General features: G+C 38.6%; 1 protein-coding gene across 2 annotated transcripts; it reads right to left on the bottom strand.

Moving 5' to 3' along the window:
- Positions 1–6529: 6529 nt before the first annotated feature.
- Positions 6530–9060, bottom strand: LOC147632042 (uncharacterized). 2 transcript variants are annotated; one of them, XM_086808621.1, is made up of 2 exons: positions 8632–9060; positions 6530–7202 (listed from the first exon to the last, which is right to left on the bottom strand). In XM_086808621.1, exons 1-2 carry the CDS (start codon positions 8885–8887, stop codon positions 6886–6888), a joined length of 573 nt encoding a protein of 190 aa, XP_086664747.1. In that variant the 5' UTR covers positions 8888–9060; the 3' UTR covers positions 6530–6885. The 2 variants fall into 2 exon arrangements, with proteins under 2 accessions (XP_086664747.1, XP_086664746.1); XM_086808620.1 differs by having other exon boundaries at positions 6530–7205; positions 8632–9058.
- Positions 9061–14403: the final 5343 nt, after the last annotated feature.

Genomic DNA, 14403 nt, shown 5'->3' with positions numbered 1-14403 from the left:
GCTTTAAGAATATCATCTTTGATTTTGGATTTGAAGCTTGTTATGGTATTTGGATCAGGAACTTCCCATTCTAGTGACATTAATGTGGGAATAGGTATGTCATATAATTCTCCATGAACACCTTCTCTTGATGGAACCCTGTATTCTGCAAAATACACAAATAAATCCACTGATTTGTAAAATGAAGGTGGTTTGTCTGCGTACATGACATCTGCAATCCCCTTGTGAATTGCTTTGAATGTGCCACTTAAGCTCTCAACAGGCTGCCACTCCACAGCTGTTGACGGAAAGATAACTGAAATGAAACAAACAACAAATATATCAGAAAGAGAAATATTGTGTTGTATCAAATAGATAAAGTTTTGTTGAATTACAGTAAGAATGGAGAATTGGATGTTCATCCAAGTTCAACACCATGTCTTTGGCCATGTAGACATGTTGAACTTTTGCAAGCCAGCCATTGTCGGTCACTTTGAATGCAAGAACACGACCTTTCCAATGGGATTTCACTTCATTTCGCTTGGTTCTTTTCACCCTGTGGGCACCTTTGCAAGAGGGAAGCATTGTTACCCAATCATTCACACGAAAAGACATGGGTTTCCAAACACCATCTTCTCTCGTGTTATGAAAATCACAAGAAGTTATATTATGAGAAGGACGACGTGAGGACGCCATAGAAGCTCACAGATAAGAGAAAAATAGTGAATCTTTTGAAAGTGAATCTTTTGAATAGTGAATCTTTTGAAAGTGAATCTTTTGAATAGTGAATCTTTTGAAAGTGCAAAGAAAAGAGAATAAACCATATGCCAAAATGAAGGGAAGGTGGAAAGTAGACGTTTGAAAAAATTTGGTGTTTTGTCATTAATAGCGTTGTTTTCAAGGTCTGAAAAGAGGATTTCGTATCTTCATGCTTGATTTTTTGAAATAAAAAATGGAACAAGATGTCACTATTTTGGACCCAAACTTTAATGTTAGCCATCGTAAACGTCTAAATTTAGCGGTTTTAGCCGTTCGCCACCAAAATAGAACCGTTAAGAAGACATTTGGAGGAGACAAGAATGCCATACTTTTGTATACGTGTCAATTCACAATTGGACAATTTCTTAATCCTTAGATTAACAAACAGCCCTTTTCTAGCCGTTTTTGGCCCTAATGATCTAGGAGAGAGGAGAGATGAAAATATCTCATTATTTGTGATTTTAAAACCCAACCACACATGTGAAATAGGTGCCTCCTTCATGAGGGGAATTCCCCACACCACTAAGGTGTCAAAAATGCATCATTTCTTCTAAATATCTTTTCTTTTTTAATAACCTTGTCCTTAGTCAACTCTTCATCTTATGTGAGCATTTACTCATTTTTGGGGGATTTTATTTTATTCTTCCATTTATCTCCTTCTTCACCACTTCAATTCCAAGGAAGTATCTCAACTCACCAAGATCTTTCATGTCAAATTTCCCACTCAAAGCTTTCTTGACATGCATCACATCTGCACCATGATCACCTGTGATAATCAAATCATCCACATAGATGACGAGTAAAGCAATCCCATGCTCTGTCTTCTTCACATAGAGTGAAGAATCTGCTGTAGAAATCTGAAAACCAAGTGAGATAAGATATCTGCTCATCTTATCACTCCAAGCATGAGGTGCTTGCTTTAGACCATACAATGCTTTTTTCAATCTGCATACGTGAGTGGGATATCTAGGGTGTACATACCCTTCTGGCTGTGCCATGTACACTTCCTCTTGTAGATCTCCATTTAGAAATGCATTCTTGACATCCATCTGATGCATTTCCCAGCCATTAGCTACAGCCATAGCAATGACTGCTCTCACTGTGCCCATCTTAGCCACTGGACTAAAGGTTTCATCATAGTCTAACCCTTAGGTCTGTGCATAACCCTTTGCTACCAATCTTGCTTTATGTCTCTCAATAGAACCATCAGATTTGCACTTCACTTTGTAAACCCATTTACATCCAATAACATTCTTGTCCTTTGGTAATGCAACCAAGTCCCATGTATCATTATGGACCAATGCGTCCATCTCAACATCCATTGCTTTCTCCCATACATGCTCTCCAATAGCCTCTGTATAGCATGTAGGTTCCACATGCTTCACCATAGATGTCATATATGCATAGTGCATAGCAAAATCTCTATATGTCAACCTGTCACTCATCAACGGGATATCTGACCCTCTGGGATCTCCGCAATGCATGCGGGTCACTCTGTACACCTATAACTCTAGCATCATTGGTCCCTCATCCACTGTACCAGAAGCTCACCATTTAAATCAAATCGAGACTGGTCAAGACCGACCTTGCTATGCGAGACGTCCTCCGTTGACTCTCCATTAGCAGTTGCAACTTTAACAGATAGGTCTCCACGACCTCATTCACAAGATGGTCAAAATGCTTCCCCAGCATTCTTGACATAAAACAATCATTTAAAAAACAGATTTCACATACAAATATAGTTCCAACAATATTTCCATTTTTTCTCATCACTCCACATCCTTTCATATTAGTCCCCATCTTTTCTCATATTCCCACATTTTTTTTCATCGATCCCTATCACGTCATATCATTCCCACATCAAATCATATCCAATCACATCAATCACATTAATCCACATCATCCATTTATCCTACATTTGGATTAATCTAATTGGTCCATAGGAACCTTAATTTAAAAATTTCAAAAAAATCTGGACCCTTAAGCTAAGGTCCATTTTACCTGATTTCAATTTATTCCAATTGCACATTGGAAATTTCTTTTTGAATATCTGTTTCAAGGGAAACCATTTTAAACACTAGGATGATTTTTATATCCAAAAATATCTCAATTTTGAATTATCTCCCTCTAGACATTTTCTCTCTCTAGGCCAAAACAGGATAAAATAGGATCTTTCTTTTATTTCAGAGAGGGAAATAATTATAAGATCAGAAGGGGAGGTTCTTATACCTGCATACCTCAAAAGTCAGAGGGAGGAATCTTACAAACTCAGTGACTCTTTTCATGATGCATCTACTAGCCTTGATGATAATGGTAGAAATTAGGCTTTCTATTCACAAAGGGGATTTAGAGGCAGGGGGAGATTTGCATCACGAGGTCGTGGTAATGGTCGTGGATGGCAGGATAGGTCACCGCAATAGAATTTTCAACCTACATATGGTGCGAGAGGTGGTCGTGGATATACACCTCAGAGAGGCAGAGGTAATCCTCGTGGAAGAGGACGTTGGGGCAAGGCCAACAAGCATCTATGCAAAATGTGGAATGCCATTATTGTGGGAAGTTTGGTCATATGGCACGTGATTGTTACCCACAAACAAAATGATTTGAGAGGGGTTAAAGCACAACATGGTGGATATTATGCACAACATGGTGGATATTGAGCACAACATGGTGGAAATTATACAAATGGTGAAAATTTTGCATCAAGCAGTAATGATGGCAGCGCAAATCACTTGTTTACCACATGAAACATGTCATGGGATCTATGATGACAAATGGTGACAGTGATGACACTTGATATATGGACTTTGGAGCATCAAACCATATGACTTATCATGTGGCGAATGGTTTGAGCATATGAAGCCAATAGATGTGAAAGGCTATGTGGAGATAGGAGATGATTCCCAACATGCTATCACACATGTTGGAAGTGTACCATTGGTGATGCACAATGGTGAAACAAAGTCTATATGATGGCAGATGTCTTGTATGTGCCTTCTATTACAAAAAGTTTGGCCTCATTTAGTCAAATGGTGGAACAGGGTTTACAGGTTTGTTTCAACGAGCATGGTTGCTTTGTTGAGGATTTTAAAAATGGATGTAGAGTCATTGCCAAAGGCAAGAAAGAAGGCAGGTTATTTAAGTTGGATGCTGGGATTCCTGAGTTAAAATCAGCCATGTTCTCTAAAAGCCAAAATGTGGTATGGGACATTGACATGTGGCATAAAAGGATTGGACATGTGAACATACAAAGGTTAAAGAACATGCAGGCAGGAGGCATTGTTAGTGGGCTGCCTAGATTCAAGTATGATGGGAATATGCATGTTTGTGATGCTTGCCAGTTTGGAAAGCAAGCAAGGTTGCCATTTCCTAAAGAAGGCAACATGAGTAGCAGGCCACTTGAGATAGTTCATAGTGATGTATGGGGTCCTGCACAAAACCCATCCATTAAAGGCAACTTGTATTATGTGACATTCATTGATGATTTCAGTAGAATGACTTGGATTTACTTTCTCAGAGAGAAAAGTGAAGTATTGGGAAAGTTTATGGACTTCAAAGCTTTTGCAGAGAAGCAATATGGCTCTTGGGAAAGTTTATGGACTTCAAAGCTTTTGCAAAGAAGCAATATGGCTCTTGGATAAAATGTTTGAGGACATATGGAGGTGGTGAATACACCTCACATGCTTTTGAGAATTTCTTGAGAAAGCATGGCGGCATAAGAAGGCAGTTAACTTGTAGGTACACAACTCAACAAAATGATGTTGCTGAGAGAAAAAATAGGGTCATTTGTGATGTGGCCAGGGCAATGCTCAATGAAAAGAGCATGCCAGACTATTATTGGACAGAAGCGTGTGCCACAGTGGTATATGTACTTAATAAGACACCCACAGTAGCCATACATGGAAGTACACCAGAGATGCATCTTACAGGTTTTAGGCCAGACATTGGACACCTCAAAGTGTTTGGTAGCATAGCTTATGTGCATGTGCCAAATGAGAGAAGGAGGAAGTTGGATCCTAAGGTAGAAAAGTGTGTTTTTGTTGGGTATGCATAAGATCGCAAGGCATATAAATGTTACAATAATCCACAAACTAGGCAAGTGGTTATCTCACGAGATGTGATGTTTGATGAACTTGCTAGTTGGTACAAGGCAAAGGATGAGGGTGTCATTGATTCCATTGATGCTGATGTGCATGTGAACTGGCCACAAGCAAGTTCTATTTCTTTGATATAACCAACTTCTCTAGTTATGATGGTTTCTGATGGCTCATGCAAGTTTTTGTCAAATACTTGTATGTAAGTTTGAGCTATCAATATATTAAGATACTTGTTTTTGAAGGAATTGATTTCACAAGAGTCTGTGCACCTAGGGTGGGTGCATACTTGAATATCGAACCTGCAGACTAAGTGGTAACCCATGGGGCAGATGGGGTTAGGCTCAATCCACAAATTTGGGAGGATTCTATATATGTATATGCAAGCAATTAACCGTAAAAATAATTAGCTGATAGAAATTGTTCAATTAAGCAAGAGGAATCGCCTACAATTCTTGGCAAGGGATTTTCCCAGTTGAGTCTCAAGGAGCACTAGGATAGCTACTTGTTAGAGAAATTATAAGGAAGGCCCCGACAGTCACTCTACCCTGTATAGTTTCTTAGTCTAGATTAGGGAGGTAGGGGTCTCACAAAACTCTATCTACCTAATGAAATGTGATTAGGAATCGTACAATGAACTATAGAGAATCTGATTTAACAAATATTGAGGAGGATTTCTCAAAAAAAACTCTCTCAATATTATTGGAGGAGACTAAGGTGAGGGCTTTTAAAAAACAGGCAAAGTAAAAACATAAGAATTTTTCCGAAAAAACCAACAAATAAAAAGATTTCCCTACATCACACATGAAAATCCCCCCATCTCTCTCTCTCTCTCTATTTATAATCAATTTTAAATCATAGGATTCTTTATGGTTTTTCTCTTCCCGTTCAAGCCAGTTTGATTAAAGTCACAGTTTTCCTTGAATAGGTAGGGATTTAGGTAGCAAAAGGAGTCATTAGAAGCCCAAGGTCATGATTAACGATTTACGATTATGATGTAGCATATGTAAATTATGAGGGGGATGCCCATAGTGGGCTTAGGGAGGTGGAGGGGGAAGGTCCTCTCTATCTCTCTCTCCCCAACATCTAATTTATTTTAAATAAGATCTAGGAGCTTAGGGTAAAGGTGCAAAAAGAAGAAGACCACTCCTAAAGACAGAGGAGGGACCATACCCATTCCATTGGAAAGACTATATTATATTAGGAAGATGAATCAAAACTTCCGTTATCAAACCCTCCGAAATGAGGCAAATATTCTTCAGCCCATATGAGATGGTTTACAACATTATCTCTGAGGTGTCTTAAGGAAATACTTAAAATGGATTTTATATATATATATATATATATATATATATACACACATATACATATATGCACACATACATATATACACATTTATACACACACACACACATATATATATAACTCACTAACTGAGCTTCTACCCACCTTCCAGTTGAATGCAGTTCCTCCATCACAAAGTCTATACAATGTCAACTTCAAAAGAGTAGCATATGCTGTGCCCTGCCTTACACCCCCAAGCATAAGAGGAGCTCACATGACGATATTAACATCATCATGATTCATCTACAAAACAGAAAGCTAGACACTTCTCCAGAAAACAATCAGTATGTTCATACAGCTGCAACAACAATAGTCCTATATTTGCAAATAGCACCAAACACGGGTTCAGAAAGTTGCTTGAGGCAAGAGACTTTATTTCAATTCCATTAGCAAACCATTGAGCTCCAACCCAATTAAAGTTACAACTTGTTTGATCAAGATCCCAAGCAAGCTCCATAGTACACATTCTGGCTCCAGCATGGGCATGTTCATTAGTTGCTCGTGTGAACTGTCCCGCCTTTAACTTTGGCATACACAAACTGCAAAGTGACCACTAATTTCCTAATTTGATAGAGCCTGCTCTTCTCATGCAAGTACTCCATAGTCCCGACAATGAAGCATTTCTCATATGTTGATTGCACTTGAGCTTTGTGAGCCCAACCGTGCTCCCAAATGTGGATTGGCTTCAATGCCTTAATTCACAAAGCTTCTACCTGTCCAGGAATTTCTCAATGGTAGTTATCAACGTAGCCTTGGGGACGGCACCGATGACTGTATCCTTCTTCTCCCCTCCTTTGAAAACCATGACGGTTGGGATGCTTCGGATCCCATACTCAGTTGCTGTGTTGGGACTTTCATCAGTATTGAGTTTCAGGCACCTGATCCTGCCTACGTATTGCTTCGCGAGCTCATCAACCAGAGGGGCAATCATGCGGCATGGACCACACCATGGAGCCCAAAAATCCACCAGCACGGGGATATCGCTCTCCAACACAAGCTCTTTCCAAGTCTTGTCGGTTACTACACCTGCTGCAAGTAAGAAGAGGGGCACTTTCAGACAGAATTAGCAAGTCAAGATTCGATCCGTTTCAATGAATTGAAACCTGCCAAGTCGTTGATTCACCTATGACGATCCAGACAATCTATGAATGATGAGGATGTTCTGTACTAGACATGTGAGTACATGCACTTCAAAAGGGTCTACTCAGAAAGCTTCAGACTGGCAACTTGCTCATGTGGAGCATTGAATATGATGTGCCATGAGATCCCTATTCATATGGTAGTTAATGATGAAGTGCACATGACAAATTAATATGTAGCACAAAATACATGTCATGTGTCACATGCACAAGGCAGTGCCATGGCTAATCCCAGATCTAAATCCTCATTAGGCAGCTTTGGGGCATGCAGCATCCAATCGGCAGCATATTTCAGCAATGATGTGTCAGTTGGTAGCATCTAAGCACAGTCGACAGCACCTCATGATCAGTCGGTAGCAATTATGAGCACACATGTGAAGCGATAACATTTTATTTGACTTTTTACTTAGTCATGGGATTAAATACAAGCTGACAGCAATAGAAGGTGGCCGACCAGCAGCAAATCATCATATATATAGAAGTAGCATCTTTTGCATCATTTCATCTCTCTCCCTCTTGGAGTTCAAACATGCATAGTCAAGAGAAGTAGTCAATAGCCCTTTTGGGAAGGCCTATGGCAAAGCATACATGTAACCTTCCATGTACGTAATACATATACTGAAAACCAGTCTATCTCACTCTCTTCTCTCATGCATTTTGCATTAAGGTTCCTGCATAGTGCTTAAGGGCTGTGATTAAGGCATGAAGGCTTCCACTATGTCACATCATGGCATCCCTATTCATGTAGTACTTAACGCTCAAGTGTTAGGGGCACAGTTCACCTTAAATTGAATGACTGTGCATAAACCACCATTCTAGTTTCTTATCACATTTGTGATGCATTTCAAGATTTGCTTCATTTTTCCACGCAAAAGAGCAATCAAAAGGCCAAGGTGTGCCTCCTGGGGTTTATCCCAGCGATAGCGCCCTTGCCTCCCGAAAGGGAATTACAGGGTTAAAATCTACCCCCTCCCCTAATGGAAGGTGATGGCATCAGATTTCAGTGCCCTCTCTTGCTTTTTGGGTTTTAAAAAGGCTAAGGTGGCTTTGGTACCCTAGAGATGCGAATTTCAAAGCAGTAATCCTAAGGTGCAAGGATGGTTGTGAGACCCAAAACATTTTTGAAATTTTAAAGGCTAAGGTGGGTTAGATACCCTGGAGATGCAAGTTTCAAAGCAGTAATCCTAAGGTGCAAGTGGTTGTGAGACCCAAAACAGAAGGTGGACCTTACAAAAGCTTCAACTTCGATCCCCGACCAACCAATTCCTTTCAAGGTAGACAAGCATGTCTGCCTTGATTGGACCCAAACTGCATACCTTGAGCTATGGTTTCTTGCTGCTGCTCACAGACGATTCCTCGTGAGGGGCGCGGATGGGTGCGATGCGGGTAGATGCCTCCTCCTCCTCCTGTTCCTGCTGCTGCTGGGGTTTTGGTAGAGAAGACGACTCTGAGGCCAGCGCATTTGGGTAAAGCCAGGCAGGTTTGGGCACCCGCAGAAGGGGTCGCGACCATACATGTGGCGCGGTGGGAAATGACGGCCACACTCGCGGCAGAGTCCAACACCATAGCCATCTTCACACAGACAGATCCACGTTCCTTGGCAAAGACACAGATGCTGATTGCTGGGTGTTGAGATGATTATAATGGTGTTGGTGTTGATGGTGGTGGTGGTGAATCTGTGTTGATGATGATGAGGACGAGAAGAGGTGATGCTTATACTGTTCCGGAGCACTAGATCGGACGGCCACATTCAACTCCAAATTTTGGAGTTTTGGATAGCGTTTGCAATTGAACCACGCTCCTTTTTTGGGACCAATAATAATTATTTATATAATTAAGCTAAGTGAGACAGTTTCAAGACAAACATTTAGAGGATGAGAGATGGTCTTTCCTTTGTATACTTTCAAATTGAGCTCCTTTTAACTAGAGGCATTGTAGTGGAGTTGTTAGGGTGTTCAAATGTAACCTTGGTTTCAAGCTTTCTTGGTGTTGTAGTGGAGTTGTAGTCGAGTTGAATGTAACCTTGATTTCAATCTTGCGCATGTTGCACGAGTTGATTGAAAAAATAATTTTCCTTCAGTTTCAAGCGCTCATGCAAAAAGGTCTCCTTTCAACTTTCAAGTGGCATTTCTCAAGTGGGCAGCCCACCTAATTTTATTACGTCTTGTGAGACCCCCGCCCCCTCCACGGTGCCGCCTTCGAGGGTGCTGGCACCGAAAGCAGCATCAGCCTTCCGCGCGGGGCAAGGATCCACACTCGAGGCCTCGCCCGCGGATGTCTGAACTAGTCCGGCGGTTCCTCTGAAACCGAAACCGAAAAAACTTCTCTCGCTCGGCAGGCGCGGGCAATTCGTCCAGGGAAAATCTTCGAACAGGAGAATTAATCTAATGGGTCAAAGTCTTAACTATTCAAACTAATCTGATCGAATCTGAAGTCACATGGTCAGATCAAAGAAGAGACTTGCACTTAGTCCATAGAATCACCACTTTTTTCCTCCTTTAATAATGAGGCACAGTCTCGCTGATTCCCTCCCACAGAACAAGGGTCTTCTCAAGACTTAATCTATCTACCGTAACTAATCGTAACTTAATGGTATCGCAGGAATCCCCTGATCCAGCCTAACCCCAACCGGCCCATGGGTTAACCGCCCGGCAACCACTATATTGGTGGGATTCCTTTATAAGGATTTGGTTATGTTTTGCCCGAGTTAGTTCCCCAAAACCCTTTTTCCTTAATCCCCAATTTCATAATGAGAAACCTTGATCTCTCATCATGGTACTCTACCCATCATTTGACTGACTGTCCAACTAGATTCTTGGTGATTTCAATCAAGGGAAAACTAGGTTAATTCTACGACAGTCTATTCCTTATATTAAGAACTGGAATTGGTCAAAGTTTTTGCTTGATTCAGATCGAGAGATGGACAAGTAGGTTTACTATCCGTCCCTCTCGTAATCTAACTAAAATCATTCGGTTTAGTCTAACAAGGATTTTCTTGATATAAACATCTACTGAACTTCTAATCGCGTAAGGAAATTCCAACTTTGTGAATTTCATTCCTTCTTTTCCATAGTAGATTGAGAAATGGTTTTATTAGAGAATATTGGATTTTAATGAAAATACTCTTCTTCCATTTAATCTATTTCTAGGTAAATACTAATTTAGTGATTTAATCACATAAAATATCTAAAGATATTCTTTCTACCACTTAGTTTATCAATCCTAATTCTCTAGGTGGAATTTTGGTAAAAATTCCTCTTTTGTCACCCAAAATTATTTCAATTCTTTCTCTACTTAAATACCATAAAAATTCTTCTTTTAACTAAATACCAATATCCATTTTTTTGAATGAGCTTAAAATCCCTCTTTTCCTCATTTAATGATTAAATTCCAATTGTCATGGGAATTCCTCTTTTATCATAAAATAAATTTATCTAAAATTTCTCTTTAAATTAAATAAAAATATGCATTATTCCAAATATACCAAGAATTCCACTTTTACCATTTAATGATTGAATTCCAAATATGATGGAAATTCCTCTTTTATCATTTAAGTTTTCTCATGCATAAAAATAAATTTAACTAAGATTTCTCTTAAAATTAAATAAAAATATCAATTAATTTACATATGACAAGAATTCCACTTTTACCATTTAATGATTGAATTCCAAATATGATGGGAATTCCTCTTTCATCATTTAAATTTATTCATGCATAAAATAATTTATCTAAAATTTCTTTTTAATTTTAAATAAAAATGTGTATTATTTTAATATACTAAATTTTCTCTTTCTCCATTGAAATACAGGGATCTCCATCATCATGGAAATTCCTCTTTTTGCATAAAAATGAAATTACTAAAATTTTCTCTTTTCTTTAATTAATTATTTATGCATAAACATTAAAAATTAATTTTCCTTGGATGTGATGAAAATTATTCTTTTAGCATAGGATGACTAATCCTAAAATATGGTAGGAAGTCCTCTTTTCACATTATGCATAAAAATGATTTATGTATTAATTTCTCAAAAAATTTGCCATAGCTCCGCTACTATTACTGATCATTTTTAATATTTTCTAAAAGAATAAGACTTAGTAATATGATTATGATAGAGTAACTATCATTTGGACCTAAATCCAATTTATGGAATTAATCACAATTTTATTAATATGATTATGATAGAGTAACTATCATTTGGACCTAAATTCGATTTATGGAATTAATCATAATTTTATTAGTATAAAAGCATAAAAAAGCCATTTTCTAACCTCTAGCTTAACTAGCATAGAGTTTGATCTTTCAATTGAGAATCTATCAATGAGAAGCATCATTTAAATAAGAATTGGTCATAGAAATGACCATTTTTTTGGGAAGAGAGAGATATACATAAAAAGCATCTGTGATTAATCATTAGAATTCTTTAGAAAGCTTAATTTACATTGAAAAACCATTCATTTGAAACTTCTCAAGCTTGAGAGGGGTTGAGAAGTGAAAACATTGAGAATATTAGAGAAAAAACCATGAAATTACATCTTACCTCTTGATTTGCTTGCTTCTCTATCTTAGAAGCAAGCCCCCAACCAATCAATTGGTTAGTGTGTTGAGAGGAAAGCTCCAAGGATGGTTGAAGAAAGAGAGAGAAGCTCTAATCTCTCCAAAATGTAGAGGATTTTTAAGGGATAATAGAAGATATGCTTATTTTAATGTAATACTGGCATGGTCTAGTTCACAGATGAGAATACAAAAGAATGAGGGTCTATTTATAGGTGAGGGAGGCCACTAACTGAGTCCAACTAAGTTCTAGAATTTTTCACGTTTAGTTTGGCTGAATTTGGACAAGATTTGGACCAGTTTAGCTTCCATTTTGATCTAGTTTGATTCAGGAGAGAGGAGAGAGAAAAATATCTTTATTTTTTTGAATTAAAAACTCATCCACATGTGTGAAATAGGCGCCTACCTCAAAGTCTCCCCCTTCCTTACCAAGGTGTGAAAAATGTATCATTATTCCCAAATATCTCATTTTTTTAGTAATATCTCATAGTTTTTAATAATAAACCTTGTACTTAGTCAACTCTTTATCTTATGTGAGCATTTACTCATTTTTGGGTATTTTCTTTTATTCATTGGATTTATCTCATCTTAACACTTGGATTAATCTTATTGGCCCATAGGAACCTTAATTGGACTATAATCCAAAAATTTCAGAAAATCTTGACCCTTAGGCTAAGGTCTTTTAAATCATTTTTAATTGATTCCTAATGCACCTTGAAAATTTTATTTTGAATTTCTGTTTCAAGGAAACATATTTTTGATATTAGGAGAATTTGTTTATCCAAAAATATCTCAATATTGAATTATCTCTCTCTAGAAATTTTTATCTCTCTAGGCAAAAACAAGGAAAAATAATATTTTCTTGTATTCAAAAATAGGGAATGATTACAGGGGATGAAGTAAAGCTTATTCATTATTCAGGCTAAGGAGGAATCTTACATCCTCTCCCACTTGTGAAAAATGCAAGATGTCCTTATCTCGCAAAGTGGGGGTAATCTTTCGCTAACTCTTCTTCTTTCTCCCAGGTGGCGTCTTCTAAGACGAACTTTCACTTTACTAAAAATTCTCTGAGGACTCTACTCTTGAGAATCTTCTCTCGAACATCAAGAATTTCCTTACGTTGGAGTACCATCTAGCCTTGAGAGAGTCGAAGAGATCAATTGTTCATCATCAAGCAAGTGACTCGGGTTGGGTACATATTTCTTAAGCAAACTGACATGGAATACATTATGTACCTTGAGATGGGGAGGCAGAAAAAGTTTATAGGATAGATCGCCCACTTTCTTTATAACAGCATATGGCCCACAAGCTTCTTGTACTTCCCTAAGGATAAGGAACTTCTTTTTGGTCGTACTCTAATGAAGACCATATCTGATTCTTTAAATTCTCTGAATTTTACTTGGAGAGAACCTCTGTTTTCATTTAAAGGACTCTTTTATGCCAGAATGCTGAAGGAAGCATTTGGCATGTGTTTTACTAAGAGGAGGTTTGTTGCAACAGCTGGCGGGGAGTTGTCGAGGGACGTCGCTCGCGGGAAAGCCTGCTGAGGTCTTGATGACCAGCCTCGGTACAGTTAAAATGGTGCGTTTCCGATACGATGGGCGAGGACTGACGAAGCGGTCCCTAAGTGAAGTGCTAGGACACCTAAGTAAGATCCTAGAGGGTTCTGACTAGGTGATGCACGGGCTCGCGGTTGCTAGGATACCCATGCGTGCATCGAGGAAGATTCGGATGGACTAAAAAGAATGACTTTTGTGAATCAAATTTTGATATTGGATCTCATTGGTTGGCCAGTTGGTCTTCAACGGAGAGTCCAGATGACATATTTTGTAATACAATGGACTCAGAATTTTGGAGGATGATGATCAGTAATATTATGATTTTCATTGAAGGATTGTTTTAAAGACAACCGATTCTGTTATAATGGCAATGTTATATTGGGTGTGTATGTAGTATGCCTACCTTAATTTTTGCATGAAATGCCGGTTAGGGGGCTAGGAACTCTTTTCCTCGGTACCCGAGCAAAACATATCCAAATCCTTATAAAGGAATCCCACCAATACAATAGTCGGAGGCGGCTGGCTAACCCATGGGCCTGGATCGGGGAATTCCTACGATACCATTAAGTTACGATTAGTTACATTAGATAGATTAAGTCCTGAGAAGACCCTTGTTCTGAAGGGAATCAGCGGCGGCTGTGCCTCATTAAAGGAGGAAAAAAGCAGTGATTCTATGGACCAAGTGCAAGTCTCTTCTTTGATTTGACCATGTGACTTCAGGTTTGCTCTTCTATACTGATTTCTAAAATGACAGTACTAAAATTTTGTATGATAGGGCATTAGAGTGCTTTACCATGCTTCCAAATGTTTGCAAGTGCCTCACAGTGCATTACAATGCTTAACCATGCACTATAGTGCTTTACGAAGCTTTACAATTGATTTCAGATTCTTCTGAGTGCTTCATGGTGATTCCAAGAAATTCTTCTTTACAATTGATTTCAGATTCTTCTGAGTGCTTCATGGTGATTCCAAGAAAT

Source organism: Cibotium barometz, chromosome 14 (genome assembly GCF_041138505.1).
Source record: "Cibotium barometz isolate CiBa-2024 chromosome 14, ASM4113850v1, whole genome shotgun sequence".
Classification (NCBI taxonomy): Eukaryota; Viridiplantae; Streptophyta; class Polypodiopsida; order Cyatheales; family Cibotiaceae; genus Cibotium; species Cibotium barometz.
This window is presented reverse-complemented; position numbering and strand designations above follow the sequence as displayed.

Coding starts and splice junctions, on each gene's coding strand:
- LOC147632042 (XM_086808620.1), bottom strand. CDS start 8,887: ATGGCTATGGTGTTGGACTCTGCCGCGAGTGTGGCCGTCATTTCCCAC. Junction 7,206..8,631: donor GCAAGAAACCATAGCTCAAG/GTATGCAGTTTG, acceptor TCTTACTTGCAG/CAGGTGTAGTAACCGACAAG.